This window comes from Leptonychotes weddellii, chromosome 10 (genome assembly GCF_054177405.1).
Source record: "Leptonychotes weddellii isolate Sample4059 chromosome 10, ASM5417740v2, whole genome shotgun sequence".
NCBI lineage: Eukaryota > Metazoa > Chordata > Mammalia > Carnivora > Phocidae > Leptonychotes > Leptonychotes weddellii.
The window spans coordinates 96,474,294-96,491,251 of record NC_138378.1 but is presented as its reverse complement, the minus strand read 5'-3'; the positions used below and the strand labels follow the sequence as shown (position 1 = coordinate 96,491,251).

General features: G+C 35.3%; 1 protein-coding gene across 2 annotated transcripts in view; it reads right to left on the bottom strand.

Moving 5' to 3' along the window:
• STRN (striatin) overlaps positions 1-16,958 on the bottom strand; it is a 100,621-nt gene that overhangs the window by 63,273 nt on the left and 20,390 nt on the right. For both annotated transcript variants that reach the window (XM_081796914.1, XM_081796915.1), the window contains exons 2-3: positions 11,129-11,232; positions 2,717-2,790 (exon numbers count right to left, since the gene is read on the bottom strand). In XM_081796914.1, coding sequence (XP_081653040.1) covers positions 2,717-2,790; positions 11,129-11,232 — 178 coding nt within the window. The remainder of the gene's footprint in view (positions 1-2,716; positions 2,791-11,128; positions 11,233-16,958) is intronic.

The window sequence follows — 16,958 nt, the reverse complement described above, 5'->3', positions numbered from 1 at the left end:
CCTCTTCCTCCTCCACAATGACCTGAGTGCCTTTGGGACCATGTGCTGATGCCTCTCAAATCTACATATCAAAGCCATACCCTCTGGTTTGAGCTCCAGCCATCTTCACTTGATTGCCGAACTAATAAATCCAAAAGCGAACCCATCATCTTCCAAATCTACTTCCGACCTAGTTTTGAGAACTAGAAGTGTGGGGGACATCTTTGAATGTCCCTTTTTTTCATTCCCTACATCGAAACTGGAACTCATTCCTGCAGATTTTACACCGTATTTCCTGAACATACCCCCTCTCTCTTCACATCCAGTCAGTGCCTGTCAAGGCAGCCTTCCTCATTTAGCCAGGAGGCTGCAACAGTCTGCTCACCAGTCTCCCTGTCACAGATCCAGAGGCTATCTGATCCACCTGCTACACTGCTGCCTGTGGGATCTAAGAGAAATCCGATCCTTCAAACACCTCCTCAAAACTCTCAGGATAAAAATGTAAATTCCTTAACATATTTTACAAGACCCTTGTAACATACTTTACCATCTGCCCTCCCCCCTTCGCCCGCTAACTCTCTAGCTCCATCTAGAAATACTCCTTCCCTCCCTTTCTCTACTAGCCAGTTATTTTATTTCTCAAATGTGCCAGATTCTTCCCCCTGCCTTTCTCCCACCTCTCATTCAGCAAATATTTAGTAAGTTCACTTTCCCTGGCCAATTCTTACTTGTCCTTCAGATGTTAACTTTAAACACCATTTGACTACTTAGGACTAGATATTGTGCTCTATAATACCTATTACCTTCCCCATTATACATGTCATTTTACTGTAATCACTTTTTTCTTATCTTCCCTGTAAAAATCCAATAGGGTATTGTTATCTTATTCACTGAATTTGAAGCTGGGTCTGACAAGCATTACATATTTAATATTTGTAAATAAACTGTGAAAGATCAATAGATGGAATTATACTAGGTACTAACCATGTGTTGTTAGTACTAAGAAAATAAGAAAGAAGATAAATAAAGTAAGAAAATAAACCTGAAAGTTATGAATTATTTCCACTATTTTCCCAGTTTCAGATAAGCAGCAGAGCAATCTCCGAAAGATTAAATAATATCACAAATATTTAAAGTGTCAGGGCAGAGTTGAACTTACATGCATAAGAGTCAAACTTTTTCTAGAACCACGTTGTTTACTTATAAACATTTTGTATATGTTGCAATTAGACTTTTATACTCCTAAAATAATATCTAAAAATAAGGAAATAAACTTTTTTTAATATAAAAATCCTGATTAAATCATTTCTGTGAATTGGACAAGATACTTTTAGGACAGCCTTTAACAAATAGTTTAAATTTAAAACATTTAAGTGAATCTCAAGTCAAAAGGAGAGACACCAAAGCAAGATAGAAAAATTTAAAAAACAAAGGAAAAAATATGCCAATGTTCAACAGATACTGCTCCAAATCTCATGGATCAGTATTCAGCTGGGGAAATGTGTTAACATTACTACACTGAATTGAACTTTAAAATCAGCAGCACATTCAGATCTTATAAGGTTTTTTTCATACATTGTCAAATACAGAAGCAGTGTGGTAAAATAGGGCTAATATGAATTTTGGACTCTACAGGTATGGGGCAGCTGGCTGGTTCAGTCAGAGGAGCATGCGACTCTTGATCTTAGGGTTATGAGTTCGAGCCCCACCCTGGTGTAGAGATTACATAAACAAACAAACTTTAAAAATATGTATATGAATGTTGCAGTCATTAGACCTGGGCTCAGATCCATATTCCCATTACTTAATAATTGTGTGACCTCATGCAAGTTTCTCCACTTCTCTGAGTTCAATTTTCATATAGGTAAAATAAGAACAATATCATCTTTATGAGCAACTATTTTAAGAATTAAGGTTAATATACATAGAGGCCCTAGTAAAAGGCACATATTTCATATATTTCAACATATAAGTGATATAAACAATAACTGATATCATCAGATATTTGATCTAGAAATTTAATCTGAAATTATGTCAAAACATACTCATTTGAAACATAACTTGAACAACTTTTCCTACTATCTGTTATACCTCCTAGTAAGTCAATTATGTCTATATCCTTAATATCTGATTGTTTACAAAGTGTTATTTTTGTAGGGATGAAGAGGAAGGTAGGAGAATAAAAAAGAAGAAATAACACAAAAAGATCATAAATGCTTCAGCTGTTAAAAGATGGTCCGGCTGCAGAATCTTCTGTGCATAAGAAAATCCAAAAACAATTTTGCACCTGCAACTGAGGGGATGAGGTTGAAGGGATTAGGAATTCCCTGTACTTGAAAAGAAATCTATGAACTCCATCATTCCTTCTCTTTCTCTCAGGATTTCCAGGACATGATGTACTTTGTACCGCATATCTCAAAGTTCCCATTAATACTGGGAAACCCAGCAAGACACAGTTATGTTAGTATGTTACCCCATGAATTCTGATCTTTCCACAAAGTGTAGAACATAAGCAGAAAATGGGGAACTTAAAGAAAGGGGAAGAGGAAAAAGGAAGAAAGGTGATGGAAAATCATTTAAATGACACTAAATGATTAGCACTAAAGATAAGAAGGTCAGAAAAAGTCACTAATATGCAAATAATTCGAAATTAATTTGCAGTTATAAATATTGCTGCTATAAATACTAGATGTCAACTTCTTTTTAATCACTTAAACTTCCTTTAAAATTAGCTTACCAGAATCATAGCTTGGAGGCTTCATATCTCCCTGATTCAATTCTGTCCCATATTTCAACTTGTGGTATTTGGCTCTAACAAAGAAATAAGAAAATACAAACCATCTTAAAACATATTTAAATGAACTTTAGGATATGTAATAGGAGTAGTCATCAGTACGCAGTAGTCCTGGCTACCTTTCAAAGTAGGCTTCCACAGTGTCAAAGTGGTTGTCATTATTATTTTATTGTTGTTACACCATCAAGTGCCATTATAACAAAAGAATAACACTGGGAACCATAAATCTTTCTATAATTACATATAACATTCTAGTTTCTATAGTATTCAAATTTTCTTGATGATTGCCAAATTACAATTCTACTATCAAAAGCAGTAGATAAATTTGGATTACGAAATAAACTTGTAGAAGACTAACCTTTCTCAAAATTGATGTATTTATAAAAAGAAAACTCATCTAATGGTATGTACATACAACGGAATATTATGCAGCCATAACAAAAGGGTGAGATCTTGCTATCTGTGACAACATGGATGGACCCAGAGGGTATCATGCTAAGTGAAATAAGTCAGACTGAGAAAGACAAATACCAAATGGTTTCACTCATGTGTGTAATCTTAGAAAACAAAACAAATAAATAAACAAAAAGCAGAATCAGACCTATAAATATAGAAAACAGAGACTTACCAGAGGGAAGGGCAGTGAGGGAATGGGCAAAACGGGGAAAGGGGACTGGGAGATACAGGCTTGAGTTATGGAATGAATAAGCCACAGGAATAAAAGGTACAAGGAATACAGTTGATGATATTGTAATAGCACTGTATGGTGACACATGGTCGCTACACTCGTGGTAAACATAGCATAACATATAGAGATAATGAATCACTGTGCTGGACAACTGAAACTAATGTAACACTGTGTCACCTATACTCAAAAAAATGTTTTAAGTCATCTATAATACTCTGTGCCTTGTCAGGCAATTACGATTTACCAAGTATGCATTACAGTAAACAATCCAAAGGAGAGAGGGGGAATCAGCCCTAATCACCAGTGTTGAATAAGATATTTCAATAGGAATGAATACATTTTTTTTAATAGTCAAGTAAGTCTCTGTTTTCTATATTTATAAGTCTGATTCTGCTTTTTGTTTATTTATTTGTTTTGTTTTCTAAGATTACACACATGAGTGAAACCATTTGGTATTTGTCTTTCTCAGTCTGACTTATTTCACTTAGCATGGTATCCTTTGCCTTTTCAGGAAGGACTATGAAGAGAAATTCTTATCTATTTCCCTTTTAAAGCTAGCTGAATATAATTATTTCTGGCTAACCTGATTTCACCATTTCAGATTTAAACATCTGAGACCAAAAAAATAATCCAGATAAAGTAAAAATTTTAAAGGTCAATCAAAAATGGCCATACTTACGTAATGTATTTATATATTTTGACTTGTTTGCTTCCCCAAAATATTGAGGCCATTTATAATAAATATTAAATGCAATAAGGTTAGGATAACAACAACAGTAATAATAATTAGAAAAACCAAAGTAATAAAGTAATAAAGAAGGAATGAGGGGATAATATAGCCAAATTTCAAAGTTAATTTTTTTATAAAAAAACTAATTCAGCACTTCACATAAAGAAGTTTTTATATTTCAAAAAAGGTATAAAGGAAATGAAAATTATTTGCTCAAATGGGCAAAGTACTGGAATTCATATTATTTTATAGTTACAACAGAAAAATCAACATTTATATAGAGGAGGATCTTAAGAAAACCTATGAAAATTACAGATAGCTAATGTTCTATTTAAGGTCGGCAGCGAGTATAGGAGTATATATTAGTCTTATATGTTTTGCATATGTACAGAATGTTTTGTAATAATATACACACATTAAAAATAAAAATGAATATTTGTTTTATATATGTATTATATATATATATGTCATATGCATAGAAGACTTCTGGAAGAATACGGAAGACATTAGTTAAGATTTCCTTGGGGAAAGGAAAGGAATACATAAAGGGAGACCATATTGTGTTATTTGGTTAATTAACATGCATATATTTCTTTTTTTTTTAATTTTTAGTAAATACTTTTGTTCCAAATTAACTAGAACATCTTTTTCTCTATTCCCAATGCTTCTGCTAATCACAAAGATTTCATCATCAGACTAAACATTTCCTAGTCTATTTCAATGTATTTGTAATAATGTTGATTATTAGAGAATAAGATTTATAGCCACTTAATTTTACTTACAGTTACCAGAAATTAAACAAGGTTCTTAATATTTGTCAATCTTCAGATTTTTCATCTACCATGAAACAAAGTAACAATACCTCCTAAAAGTCAACTAGTAATTGAAAGTAACTGGTCTGAGGATGGAATAAAAGTAGCAATAAAATATTATGCAGTTCATTTATTTATATATATATATATAAAATATACACACACACACACAGAAAAACATTTCTACATAAAAATACTGCACTATAGTGCATTCTAGTGGTCTTGGGAAAAACTGCAACAGAGTTTATATAAAAGGGGAATAGAAAATATTCTTTACAATGTATTAATAAAAATAACATACTATGAGCTAACATTTCATAAAAAATTAGACAAAGTAAGTAAAGAACTGTCGTGTTTACCACAGGCTGTGTTCCCTTAAAGCAGGGTCTCCCTACTAAACTGTTAAATTCACTGAAAAAACCTTACTCCCAGAACCCTTCTCAACTTAGCAACATTCAAGCTAACATGCCAAATACCTTTCTCACTCATATTGTTTCCCATGGTTTTAATACTTCATCTCACTGTGTTACTTACCAATCTTCTTATTCCCTTATCTTTTTGTCTAAATGTGACTGTAAAATAAATAGCAGATCTCATGCCTAAGAACCCTATGTCTGATACACAGCTAGGCCTCCCAACTGACCTTTACTGGATAAAAGAGCATAAAAAATGTATAATAATAAAGAAGTCCCATTATAGCTTTGTTTCAAAGTCTATCATTATATATAATGTGCTAGGAATATAACACAGCATCCCAATCACATTTTAAATGTTGATGCTAAAAATAATCTGATTAAATCAATGAACTGTTTCTGAATTCTTATGACATGTCAGGCACTGTATTGGCTGCTGGGAATAACCGGCAGTTTGTAGTCAATTAAGGGTGGAGGCAAGGAGATGGCTAAGAGATAGAAATTGAAATAAATAATGACAGCACACTGTGGTAAGAGTTATGAGATAGATCAAATGTTATAGGAATTCAGATAAGAGATTATCTAATTCTGTCAAAGGTGGTGTCAAGGAGAACTACAAAAAAAAAAGGTAACATATGAGATTCTAGCTAAACCTCAAAAAACCAGTGGTTTTCCAATCAGACAAATAGATTGATGAAAAGTATTTGTCAGAAAAAAAAGTGGGGAAAAAAATACATCATGGGTCAAAAAAAAAAAAAAAAAAAAGCCGTGTGTGTGTGTTTGTGCGTGGGTGGGTGTGCGTGTGTATGTGTGTGTGTGTACAGGACTAGAAAGGGGCCTGGCTGTAAGAGGTTTTACTAAGATCTCTGAAATTAGCTAGATATTTTTAAGCAGGGATATAATATCTGTATTTCAAAAAATGCATCCTATGAATGTGGAAGATGAATTAGAATATGGAAATATCAGAGGCAAGGAAGACATGTGGGTTTTTATAGTGCAGGTGAAAGAAATGGGGAAAAATGGAATGTTTCAGAATTGTATTTTATATAGTATTTAAGGTTCTTCAGTATAGAAGTTCCTGAGTAAATCTTAGATTAAACACTATGTGTTCTTGAAAAATTAGACGTAAATTTCCTCATTTTACATATTCTACCACACTATAAGGAATGCCTTGATAAATTCCTGGCTAGGTGAGTAATTTTCCTGTAATGTTAAAGATTCAGTTTCACTTAATTTTGGATCTTTTTAAGTGGGACTACTTAGAAAATCTGTAACACAGCAATTCTAAATCATGATCCTTACACTTAGGTATGTCACGGTAAATGACAAGATGTCTAGAATTTGCTGTTCTAAAATAGATAAAGATGAAGCAAGAATGACAGGAACATTAACTGTTGAGGCTTGGAGGTGTATATAAAAAATATTAGTCTCTCTACCTTTATGTTTCAAATTATGCTCAAAAAAAAAAACTTAAAAATTCTTGGCTTAAAGTATTAGAAAAATAATTTCAGAATCAGAAGAACTGAAATGTTCTAGAACTCCAAAATTTTTAAAAATTCCTGGCATTAAAACATTCGAAAAATAATTTCAGAGTTAAAGAACTGAAATGTTTAGAGCTCTAATCCAGAAAGAAATGCTTTTTTATTCCTTATTACACTTAAGTAGTGCCATAACATCAGGAATAATCTCAAATCATTCCATAAATTTCAAAAGATACAAAATCAGTGACTCTGGAATCAGGAGAATTCCATCAGTTTAAAAAAAAAAAAAAAAAAAAAAATCTTCCCTAGACCCAGCCAGTTATCTCTTCTGTTTTTCAAAGTCAAACTACTTGAAAAAATAAGCGACTGTATCTGTCTCCACTTTATCTGTCCTGAGTTCTCAGCCTTCAATCTTCTGTGATCTGGTTTATGTTCCTGCTACCTCACTGAAACTATCCTGGCAAGGAGACCAGCAAGCTCCTACCTGGCACATCTATATAACTACTTTCAGCTTACAACTTACCTGGAGTCTGCTGGGCATCTGCAATAGTCACCTTCTTTAGCTTGCGTCCAATATACTGCTCTCTCCTTCCTTCTCCAACCATTCCTTTGCTGGCTCTTCCTCCTTCTGCCTTTTCCTCAAACATTTCCATTTCCTGTGGCTCCGGCTGATTCTCTCTTCTCCTCCCATAATACTTGTTCTGCTTGTTTCAACTACTCCTATAACTTCATCCACAATACTTTTGGTTCCCTAAGTATACATCTCTAGTCCTGAGTCCCACTCCCATATCTGCTTTTCAACACTTACTTCTTAATCTTTAATTCATTTGATAACTTATAAAACTTTCACTCGGGCGCCTGGGTGGCTCAGATGGTTAAGCGTCTGCCTTCGGCTCAGGTCATGATCCCAGGGTCCTGGGATCGAGTCCCACATCGGGCTCCCGGCTCAGCGGGGAGCCTGCTTCTCCCTCTGACCCTCTCCCCTCTCATGCTGTTTCTCTCTCACTCGCTCTCTAAAAAATAAATAAAATCTTTAAAAAAAAAAAAACTTTCACTCAAGCCAGGAACCTGGGAACCATTCTTGAATTATAATTTTTATGGATTCTATTTAAAATGTTTCATAGCTGATGCCTCCTCTATTCCAGCAGCTACCATGTTATAATTTCTCATCCTAGACTATTAGACTCTTCCAGCTTCTATTCATAGATCTTTCCAGTCCATCCCCCATAACGAAGTCAGGGTGATCTTTCTAAAATCTCTTTCACACTATTCCATGCTCCTTTCAACTGCATGACAACTAAATACAATATGTATTCCTAGACTGGATCCTAGAGCAGGAAAAAAAAGTACTATAAAAATCATTACTGGGACATTTGATGAGGAAAAGTACTATTAAGATCATCACTGGAGGGGCACCTGGGTGGCTCAGTCATTAAGCATCTGCCTTCAGCTCAGGTCATGATCCCAGGGTCCTGGGATCGAGCCCCACATTGGGCTCCCTGCTCAGCGGGAAGCCTGCTTCTCCCTCTCCCACTCCCCCTGCTTGTGTTCCCTCTCTCGCTGTCTGTCAAATAAATAAAATCTTAAAAAAAAAAAAAAAAAAGATCATCACGAGCATATGAATATGGGCTATATTAGATAATAGTGCTATATCAACATTAAATTTCCTTAATTTGATAAAGAGCTGTAATTATATAAGGGAATCTCCTTGCTCTTAGAAGATATATACTGAGGTATTCAGGGGCAAAGGGGTATAACATCTGCATCTAAGTAGCAAATGATTCAGAAAAAAAGCAATGTGCCTACAGAGTGAACATACCAGTAAATACAGCAAAATGTTGTCAACTAGGTGAATCCGGGTAAAAGGCATGTAGTTCTTGCAACTACTATTAGCTTGAGAAATTTCAGAATAAAAGGTTTTGAAAAACTTTCAATGTTCCCTATTATATGGAAGATAAAAGTCTGAACTCCTTAGTTAAGTTCTCCATCATCTGGCTCTTGCTCACATCTACCATTATCACTTATTAAATCACAACTAACATCCTACCCTCCACACACAGTGACTGCGTATTTCTGTAACACACCAACTACTTTGTTCCCTGTCAAACATATCCTCTCTACTTCTTGAACTTTGCCTATCTGGCGAACACCTTATTATTTTTTTTTTTTTAAAGATTTTATTTATTTATTTGACAGAGACAGAGACAGCGAGAGCAGGAACACAAGCAGGGGGAGTGGGAGAGGGAGAAGCAGGCTTCCCGCCGAGCCGGGAGCCCGATGCGGGACTCGATCCCAGGACCCCGGGACCATGACCTGAGCCGAAGGCAGTCGCCCAACCAACTGAGCCACCCAGGCGCCCCGAACATCTTATTTTTTATGATACTGTTGAAGTCTCAACTCCTCTCCAATTACGTCCTTCCTTCTACTTCCACCTTCCAGATCCAAATAACCACTCCCTTCTTTGTGACCCCACTGTACCCTGTGCAGACATCTCCCATAGCACTTATCATACTGCACTACACTTTTGTGGTTTACAAGTGTGTTTCTTGCTACTCTGAGCCCTTAAGGACAAGGACAAGGACAGTGACCTATGTTTATACTCAGCTCCAGCACAATGCTTAAGTTGGATGGATATATTAATGAATATGTTTAATGAGAAGGGACACACTCATACATACACACACACACACACACACAAAACATCCCTGGTTACTTTAGTATATGTATATTTTAATTCTTCTGTATTACAAGATAGAATCATGTATTGGTAAAGAGTATAGTCTTCAGAATCAGACAGACCTGAGGGATCTGAATCACAGCTCTCCTACAACTTTGCAACTCTACTCAAGTTACTTTGTTTTTAAGCTTCAAGGCCTGGTACACAGTAGTTAATAAAGAGTTGCCATTATTAATGTTATTATTCTTTCTCTTCCATGATGCCTATAATTAGATTGCTTAAAATCTCAAATATTCCCAAAGTGCATGCTTTTAAAAGTAGTTTCCCTCCCCCCACCCAATCTCTCCAATACAGCTTTCAATCAACCTCTCAAGGAAAAAAAAGAATCATCTATTTTTTAACCAAGAGGTCAGCCTGTTTTCAACTTCTTGTGCCATTCAAAGATCCCGCGTAAAGGTGAAAACAAGTTCTAATAAAGTTTAATCTGCTTCTTAATATTCACAAATATCATCTGTTAAATGCTATTTTATGGCAGTTTTGCAAACAGCCCATTCATCAACTTCAAAGAAATGAGAAAAGTATGTGATCAAAACAGGCAAAACAGGGTTGCCTGGGTGGCTCAGTCGGTTAAGCGGCTGCCTTCGGCTCAGGTCATGATCCCAGGGTGCTGGGATTGAGTCCCACATCAGGCTCTTTGCTCAGCAGGGAGCCTGCTTCTCCCTCTGCCTGTAGCTCCCCCTGCTTGTACTCTCGCTCACTCTCTCTCGCCCATGCTCTCTCTCTCTAACAAATAAATAAATAAAATCTTAAAAAAAAAAAAAAAAACAAGCAAAATAGAGAATTTCAATATCGCCTATCAAGCAAGTACTCAATTATCAGAAACAAAAACAAAAAATTCTCTAAAAACAAAAAATCCAAAGACGACCTGTTAAAACAAATAAACTTATAATTCATATGAAAACTTCCAAAATTCTCATCTATGACCCATTGTCCTTTACCTGTGACCTGAGCTTAATTGCTTGAGTATCTTAGACCTAGCAACATAGAAAGATAAGATTCACTTCTGGAGAGAGATGAGTAGCACTGATAGCAAAGGAACAAAATACCAAAAAAAAAGTCTAGAAAAAGATAAAAAAGATTCTCAATACAGTCTGCATTTTTTCCCAAAGAAAACACATCAAACTGAATAATATTAGTTGATGAGGGAGTAAGCATCACAGAAATTTCCTTTACAACTCAAAAACGATTTCAATTCCATAAAGAAATGGATAATGACAGCTCAGGAAACACCTAAGTTTCTTAAGAAAGGACAGGGAAGAGGAAAAATGTTGCTAAATTTTTTTTAAATCATGTAAATCAGTTTATTGGTCATGATTATTAAACATTCACAAGAACATTAAATTAACATATTACAACCATTTTTAAATGTGTATTACAGACACTATTTCCTGAATTCAAAAGTATTAAGTATTAAAATTTGGATTTGTTTTAGGAATGACAGAAAAATTACTCCAATCTTTAAAGAGAACATCATCTTCCATTTCATTGAATTACCTTTCCTGTTTAAGAGCATACTCCAGCATTTTGATTCTCCTCACAAGATCCTTCTTCAAAATTTCTTGACCCTTTCTTTCCCCCTGAAGGAAAGCAATCTGGGCCTGAGTAGGGAAAAGAAAGACAAAACTAAGATTAGACCAAATAAAAAACTTTTTAACCCAGTTGAAGAAAGAAACTTTGGGAGATAAGACACTTAGATGCAAATACGTTTCCTTCTACATATGTGTCACAAGTGCGTAAGTATATAGAAAGGCACTGATTGCAAGGGGAAAAAAACCTTTTTTTTAAAATATGCATTTTACTTCAGATCAGGGATGTTACAACAGGTAGACTGTGTCCTCTAAGAGTCTATAATCTAAAACAACCAATATAAATGCAGACATATGTAAAGTGTACAGTATAGTTTACTTAAGTGTTTATGGCATTGAGGGGGCTTCTCTTTTATAAAGAGGGAAGATGGGGAAAGGGGCTAGTAAAATCCTGAGTTCTTGTAACACCACTGAGAAGTAACAGTTCTCAGAGCTTCACCACATATATAAATCTTATGATGGACTTAAAATTGTCTTGAAAGGCTTTATTCTGGACCTCCCCTGCAAACAATAAAGAGCTGCCTTTTCTCAATCCCCACCTTTCACCCTAACCTCTTTTAGGAGATTTAATGTGCAGAAAAAAAGTGAAAGTTCAAAAAAGGAAAATCAGAAACCACAGCCCTCCACTGGTTCCTGGTCCCTTCAAGGAATAATTAAAGAAAAAACCAAAAACAAAAAAACCCTACATTTTAACATGTAAACAAACTGTAAAACTTTTGTCTTCAGAAAAACAGCTAGGTAAGAGTGGCTCTCCAGAATATCTAAAAAGACACTTAGAATTGAAATAGTATCTTCCACTTAAGGAACTGAAACTAGGTGCAAACACTAACTTGTTAAAGTAACCCATAACACCACTAAGAATAGGGCAGAAGGGATTTAAGGACCCTCAAGGATAGCCATCAATTTCACTATTCTCATATGCTTTCCCCTTCCATTTCTATTACATTAGTGCAGATAACAATGTTACTTATATTTCCACAGTGCTTTCCATTTAAGTAAGCAGGAACTTATATTTAATGATGACCTTACCACATCCTTAAGAAATTGTGGATTGTCCAACTAAAGTTTAGTGAGTGAACCACTAACTACTTCTACTCAGTTTGAATAACACTCCTAATGTTTTCAGTACCATATTGAACACAAAATCCAATTTACCAAGGATCTTATAATTTTCAAGATGTAAGTAGTGCTGTTTTTGTTTTTATTTCAATAAGCTCTTGAAATTGCAATTAAAGAAGGATTATTTTTTTCTTACTGAATTAAAAATAGTCCAAAGACAACGATAGACAGAGGAAAAGACATCAAATATCTATACTACCCAAACTTAATGATCATAAAACCTTTCAAAATTATGTATTCTGCAAGGAGATCATTATTTTATGTAAGCATAATAATAACACATTGTATTTAAAGCTGACAAAAATGAGGGGCACCTGGTGGCTCAGTCAGTTAAGCTTCCAACTCTTGATTTTAGCTCGGGTCATGATCTCGCAATCGGGAGATTGAGCCCCAGGTCAGGCTCTGCGCTGAGCATGGAGCCTGCTTAAGATTCTCCCTTCCTGGGGCGTCTGGGTAGCTCAGTCAAACATCTGCCTTCGGCTCAGGTCATGATCCCAGGGTCCTGGGATCGAGCCCCGCATCAGGCTCCCTGCTTGTGGGGAGCCTGCTTCTCCCTCTCCTCCCTGCTCATGTTCTCTCTCGCTCTCTCAAATAAAAATCTTTAAAAAAAAAAAAAAAAAAAAAAGATTCTCTCCCTCTCCCTCTATCCCTCATCTCCATCTGCCCCCCACTCACCCACTAAAAAAAAGGAATAATAAAAGCTGAAAAAATGAAAGCCTTGTCAAAAGGATATGATAGTCCAACTTGTTTGACCAAACAATGCTTTGGCATAGAATTCTATACACTCTTCAAAACGGCTTTAATAAAAACAATAATCTAATCTGCATAATTATAAAATCAAAGTAATAATAAAATCAATGACCAATTTCTTCCTCTCTATATCCTTTGGCTAGTTTTGTATTTCTGCCACCGTCATGGTTCCTGGATGATTCTGAAACTTCAGCCCATAATACTGGAAAGTCTGTACTGTGATTAAAAACTCCTTGTTGTTTCCAGTACACTTGCTTCCCCATCCTTCTACCAATTCACATATTGGATTAGTTAAATATTTAATAAAAATAAAAGACCTAGAACCGTTTAAGACAAAGATTACAGAGAAGATGGAGTTGCCCAGAAATACAAACAAAAAAGAATAATAGTATTGGTGATATTTCTTGGTGATCACAGAATACCTCTGTGATATTTCTGCCAAAGATACATAACCTGAAATCAATCATAAGGAAATATCAGGCGAACTCAAGTTGAGGGACATTTCACATTAACTTTCTTGTGATGTTCAAAAGTGTCAGCTTATAAAAGTCAAGGAAAGACTGTTTTAGATTGAAGGAGCCTAAAAAGACATGAAAACCAAACGTAATACATGATTTTGAACTGAATTTGGCTATAAAAGGACCTAATTAGGACAAGTGATGAAACATTAATGGGGTCTGAGGATTAGATGGTAGTAATGTATCAGTGTTAATTTCCTGATTTTGATGGTTATATGCGGTTACATAAGATAGTACTTGTTTATAGGAAATAAACACTAAAGTATTTGGAGCGAGGCAACGGCCTATCAGGTTGGCTGGCAACTTGCCCTCAAATGGTTCAGGAAGAAAAAAATTCTGTGTATTACCCTTGCAACTGTTCTGTCAATGTAAGATCTATTTTTTTTTTAAATTTTGAAACAAACACTAGGCCAACTCCCCCTAATATGATAAGATACAAAAAATTCAATTCAAAGTCAGCATCATGTATAATGGAAAAACCCAAGAAGACTGACAATCAGGAACAAAAAAGGATGTCCATTTTTTACCACAAATATTTAACCATGTTCTGGAGGTAGTGGCCAATGTCATCAGTCAAGAAAGAAAGAAGTTTAAAAACAGAAAAAAGAAAACAAAATTGTCATCACTTGTAAATGATATGAGTAGATACCAGGAAAATCCAAAGAAACTATTAGAGGAATTTTAATGAAGTGGCTACATGTAAAAATAATAAATTAAAACCCATGAGCTATAAAAACAGTTCTATAATGATAGAAAACAATCCCATTTTTAATAACAAAAATAAGCTGATTAGAATAAAACTTCCAAGAAAAAAAATAAAAGCTAAGCGAAGAATACAGCACATGGTAATTCTAAAATACACATGGAAAAAAAAGCAAAATAAACAAATTATTTAAAATCCCTGAGATATTTTAAAAGATATTATGATTCTACAATCACTTAAATGGTGGTACTGATTCATGAACAGAGAGCTATGGTATGGACAATCCAAATACAAACACAAATATATACAGGAATTTAGTATATGCTAAAGGGGACACTGCAGATCACTGGGGGAAATGTGGATTATTCAATAAATGTTGATGGGCAGCCACCTGGAAAATATTTCTCACATCAAAACAAATAATAAAAAATGTTCAGGGGCGCCTGGGTGGCTCAGTCGGTTAAGCGTCTGCCTTCAGCTCAGGTCATGATTCCAGGGTTCTGTGACTGAGCCCCACATCAGGCTCCTTGCTCAGTGGGGAGCCTGCTTCTCCCTCTCTCTCTGACTGCAGCTCCCCCTGCTTGTGCTCTATCTCTCTCTGTCAAATAAATAAATAAAATCTAAAAAAAAAAAAAATGTTCAAAGAACCCCAAAGCATTTGAAGAAAAGGTAGGGTTTGTTTTTGTTCTAATAATCTCAAAGTTAGGAAAGCCTTTCTGAGAATAAGATAAAACCCAAAGCCACAAAAGACTAATACATTTTATCTCAAAAAATATTTGCATGTATATGGCAATTAAAAAGTTGCTGAAAACCTGTTACAAGAAATAAGAATTCTTCTTTGACAAATGTCAAAATGAAATAGGAAATGCAGTCATCACAAATCACAAGAGTTTGCTTTTCTTACTATATTAAGAGCACTTACAAATCAGTAAGATAAAAATCAAGGACTCAACAGAAAAACATACAAAGGACATGTTCATAAAAAGGAAATACAAAACCTCAAACATATTAAAAAGATGTTTAATGTCACATGAAAGAGAAATACCAATTAAAACTATAATCAGATTTCCTCTTTTCCATCAGACTAAGTTCAATAATGTAATAAAACAGTATGTTGGGGGGAAAAGGCATTTGCATGTTGGCTGTGGTGATATAAATCAGTTTCACTACAGTGGACAATTTGGCAACATCCACTGACTCTGTAAATGCTCATACTCTTTACTCAGCAATTCTAATTCTAGATTGTTATCCTTCAAATATATTTGCACACGTGTGAAATGATACACTGAAAGAATACACACAAAAATGTATGTATAATTCTATTTTTTTAAAAGATTTTATTCATTTATTTGAGAGAGAAAGAATGAGAGAGAGCACATGAGAGGGGGGAGGGTCAGAGGGAGAAGCAGACTCCCTGCCGAGCAGGGAGCCCGATGTGGGACTCGATCCTGGGACTCCAGGATCATGACCTGAGCCGAAGGCAGTCACTTAACCAACTGAGCCACCCAGGCGCCCAAAAATGTATGTATAATTCTAATGTCCCTCCACGGGGACAGGTTAAATTATGAATACCACTAGTGGAAAATCAGGTCCTCAACTGATATCTATAAAAAACGAGGAAGAAAGAGTCAATCTCTTAGATATTTTCCCTCTGGAAAACTCTACTCAGAAAATTAGAAAAAAAGATCCTTAAAACATACATTCTTACAGACTAATTTCTTCTGTAAAAACCATCTGAGTCTAAAACATAATACTGGTATAAATCTCTTTACCCTTTCAAAATAAAAAGTAAATCCCAGATAAAGATTTTTCTAATATGGCAGGATACTGTTGTTTGAATTGGATTATTTAACTGAAAAGGCAGGAAGGGGAGGAGAGACATAAGGGAAAAAAAAGACTGAAAGAAAGGAAGGGTAAGGGGGGAGGGGGAAAGGGGGAGGGAGGGAGGAGGGGGAGGGGGAGGGGGGTGGGGAAGGAAGAAAGGGAGGGAGGGAGGAAGGAAGGAAAGAAAGAAAAAATAAAAAGAAAGTGAGATACATCTATACAAAGGACTGCTACGTGTTTGTTACAAATGAGACATCTCTAGATATATTGATTTATAATGATTCCCAAGATAGATTAAAAAAAAAAAAAGCAAGACACAGAACAATGTATATAGTTTGCAACCATTTGGTTTTAAAAAAAAAAAAAGGTAAATATACTATTATGCTTCTATGTATAAGTAATAACTCTGGAATGGTTCACAAACATGTAGTCGTTCTGAATGTCTCCAGAGAAAGTAACTAGGTGGCTGGGAGAAAGAGGAACAGGAGTTAAAACTACTTTTAAATATCCATGTCTGACAGATGTAGTGAAAAGGGCCATATGCACCCCAATGTTCATAGCAGCAATGTCCGCAATAACCAAACTGTGGGAAGAGCTGAGATGCCCTTCAACAGATGAATGGATAAAGAAATGTGGTCCATATATACAATGGAATATTACTCAGCCATCAGAAAGGATGAATACCCAACTTTGACATCAACATGGATGGGACTGGAGGAGATTATGCTAAGTCAAATAAGTCAAGCAGAGAAAGTCAATTATCATATGGTTTCACTTATTTGTGGAACATAAGGAATAGCATGGAGGACATTAGGAGAAGGAAG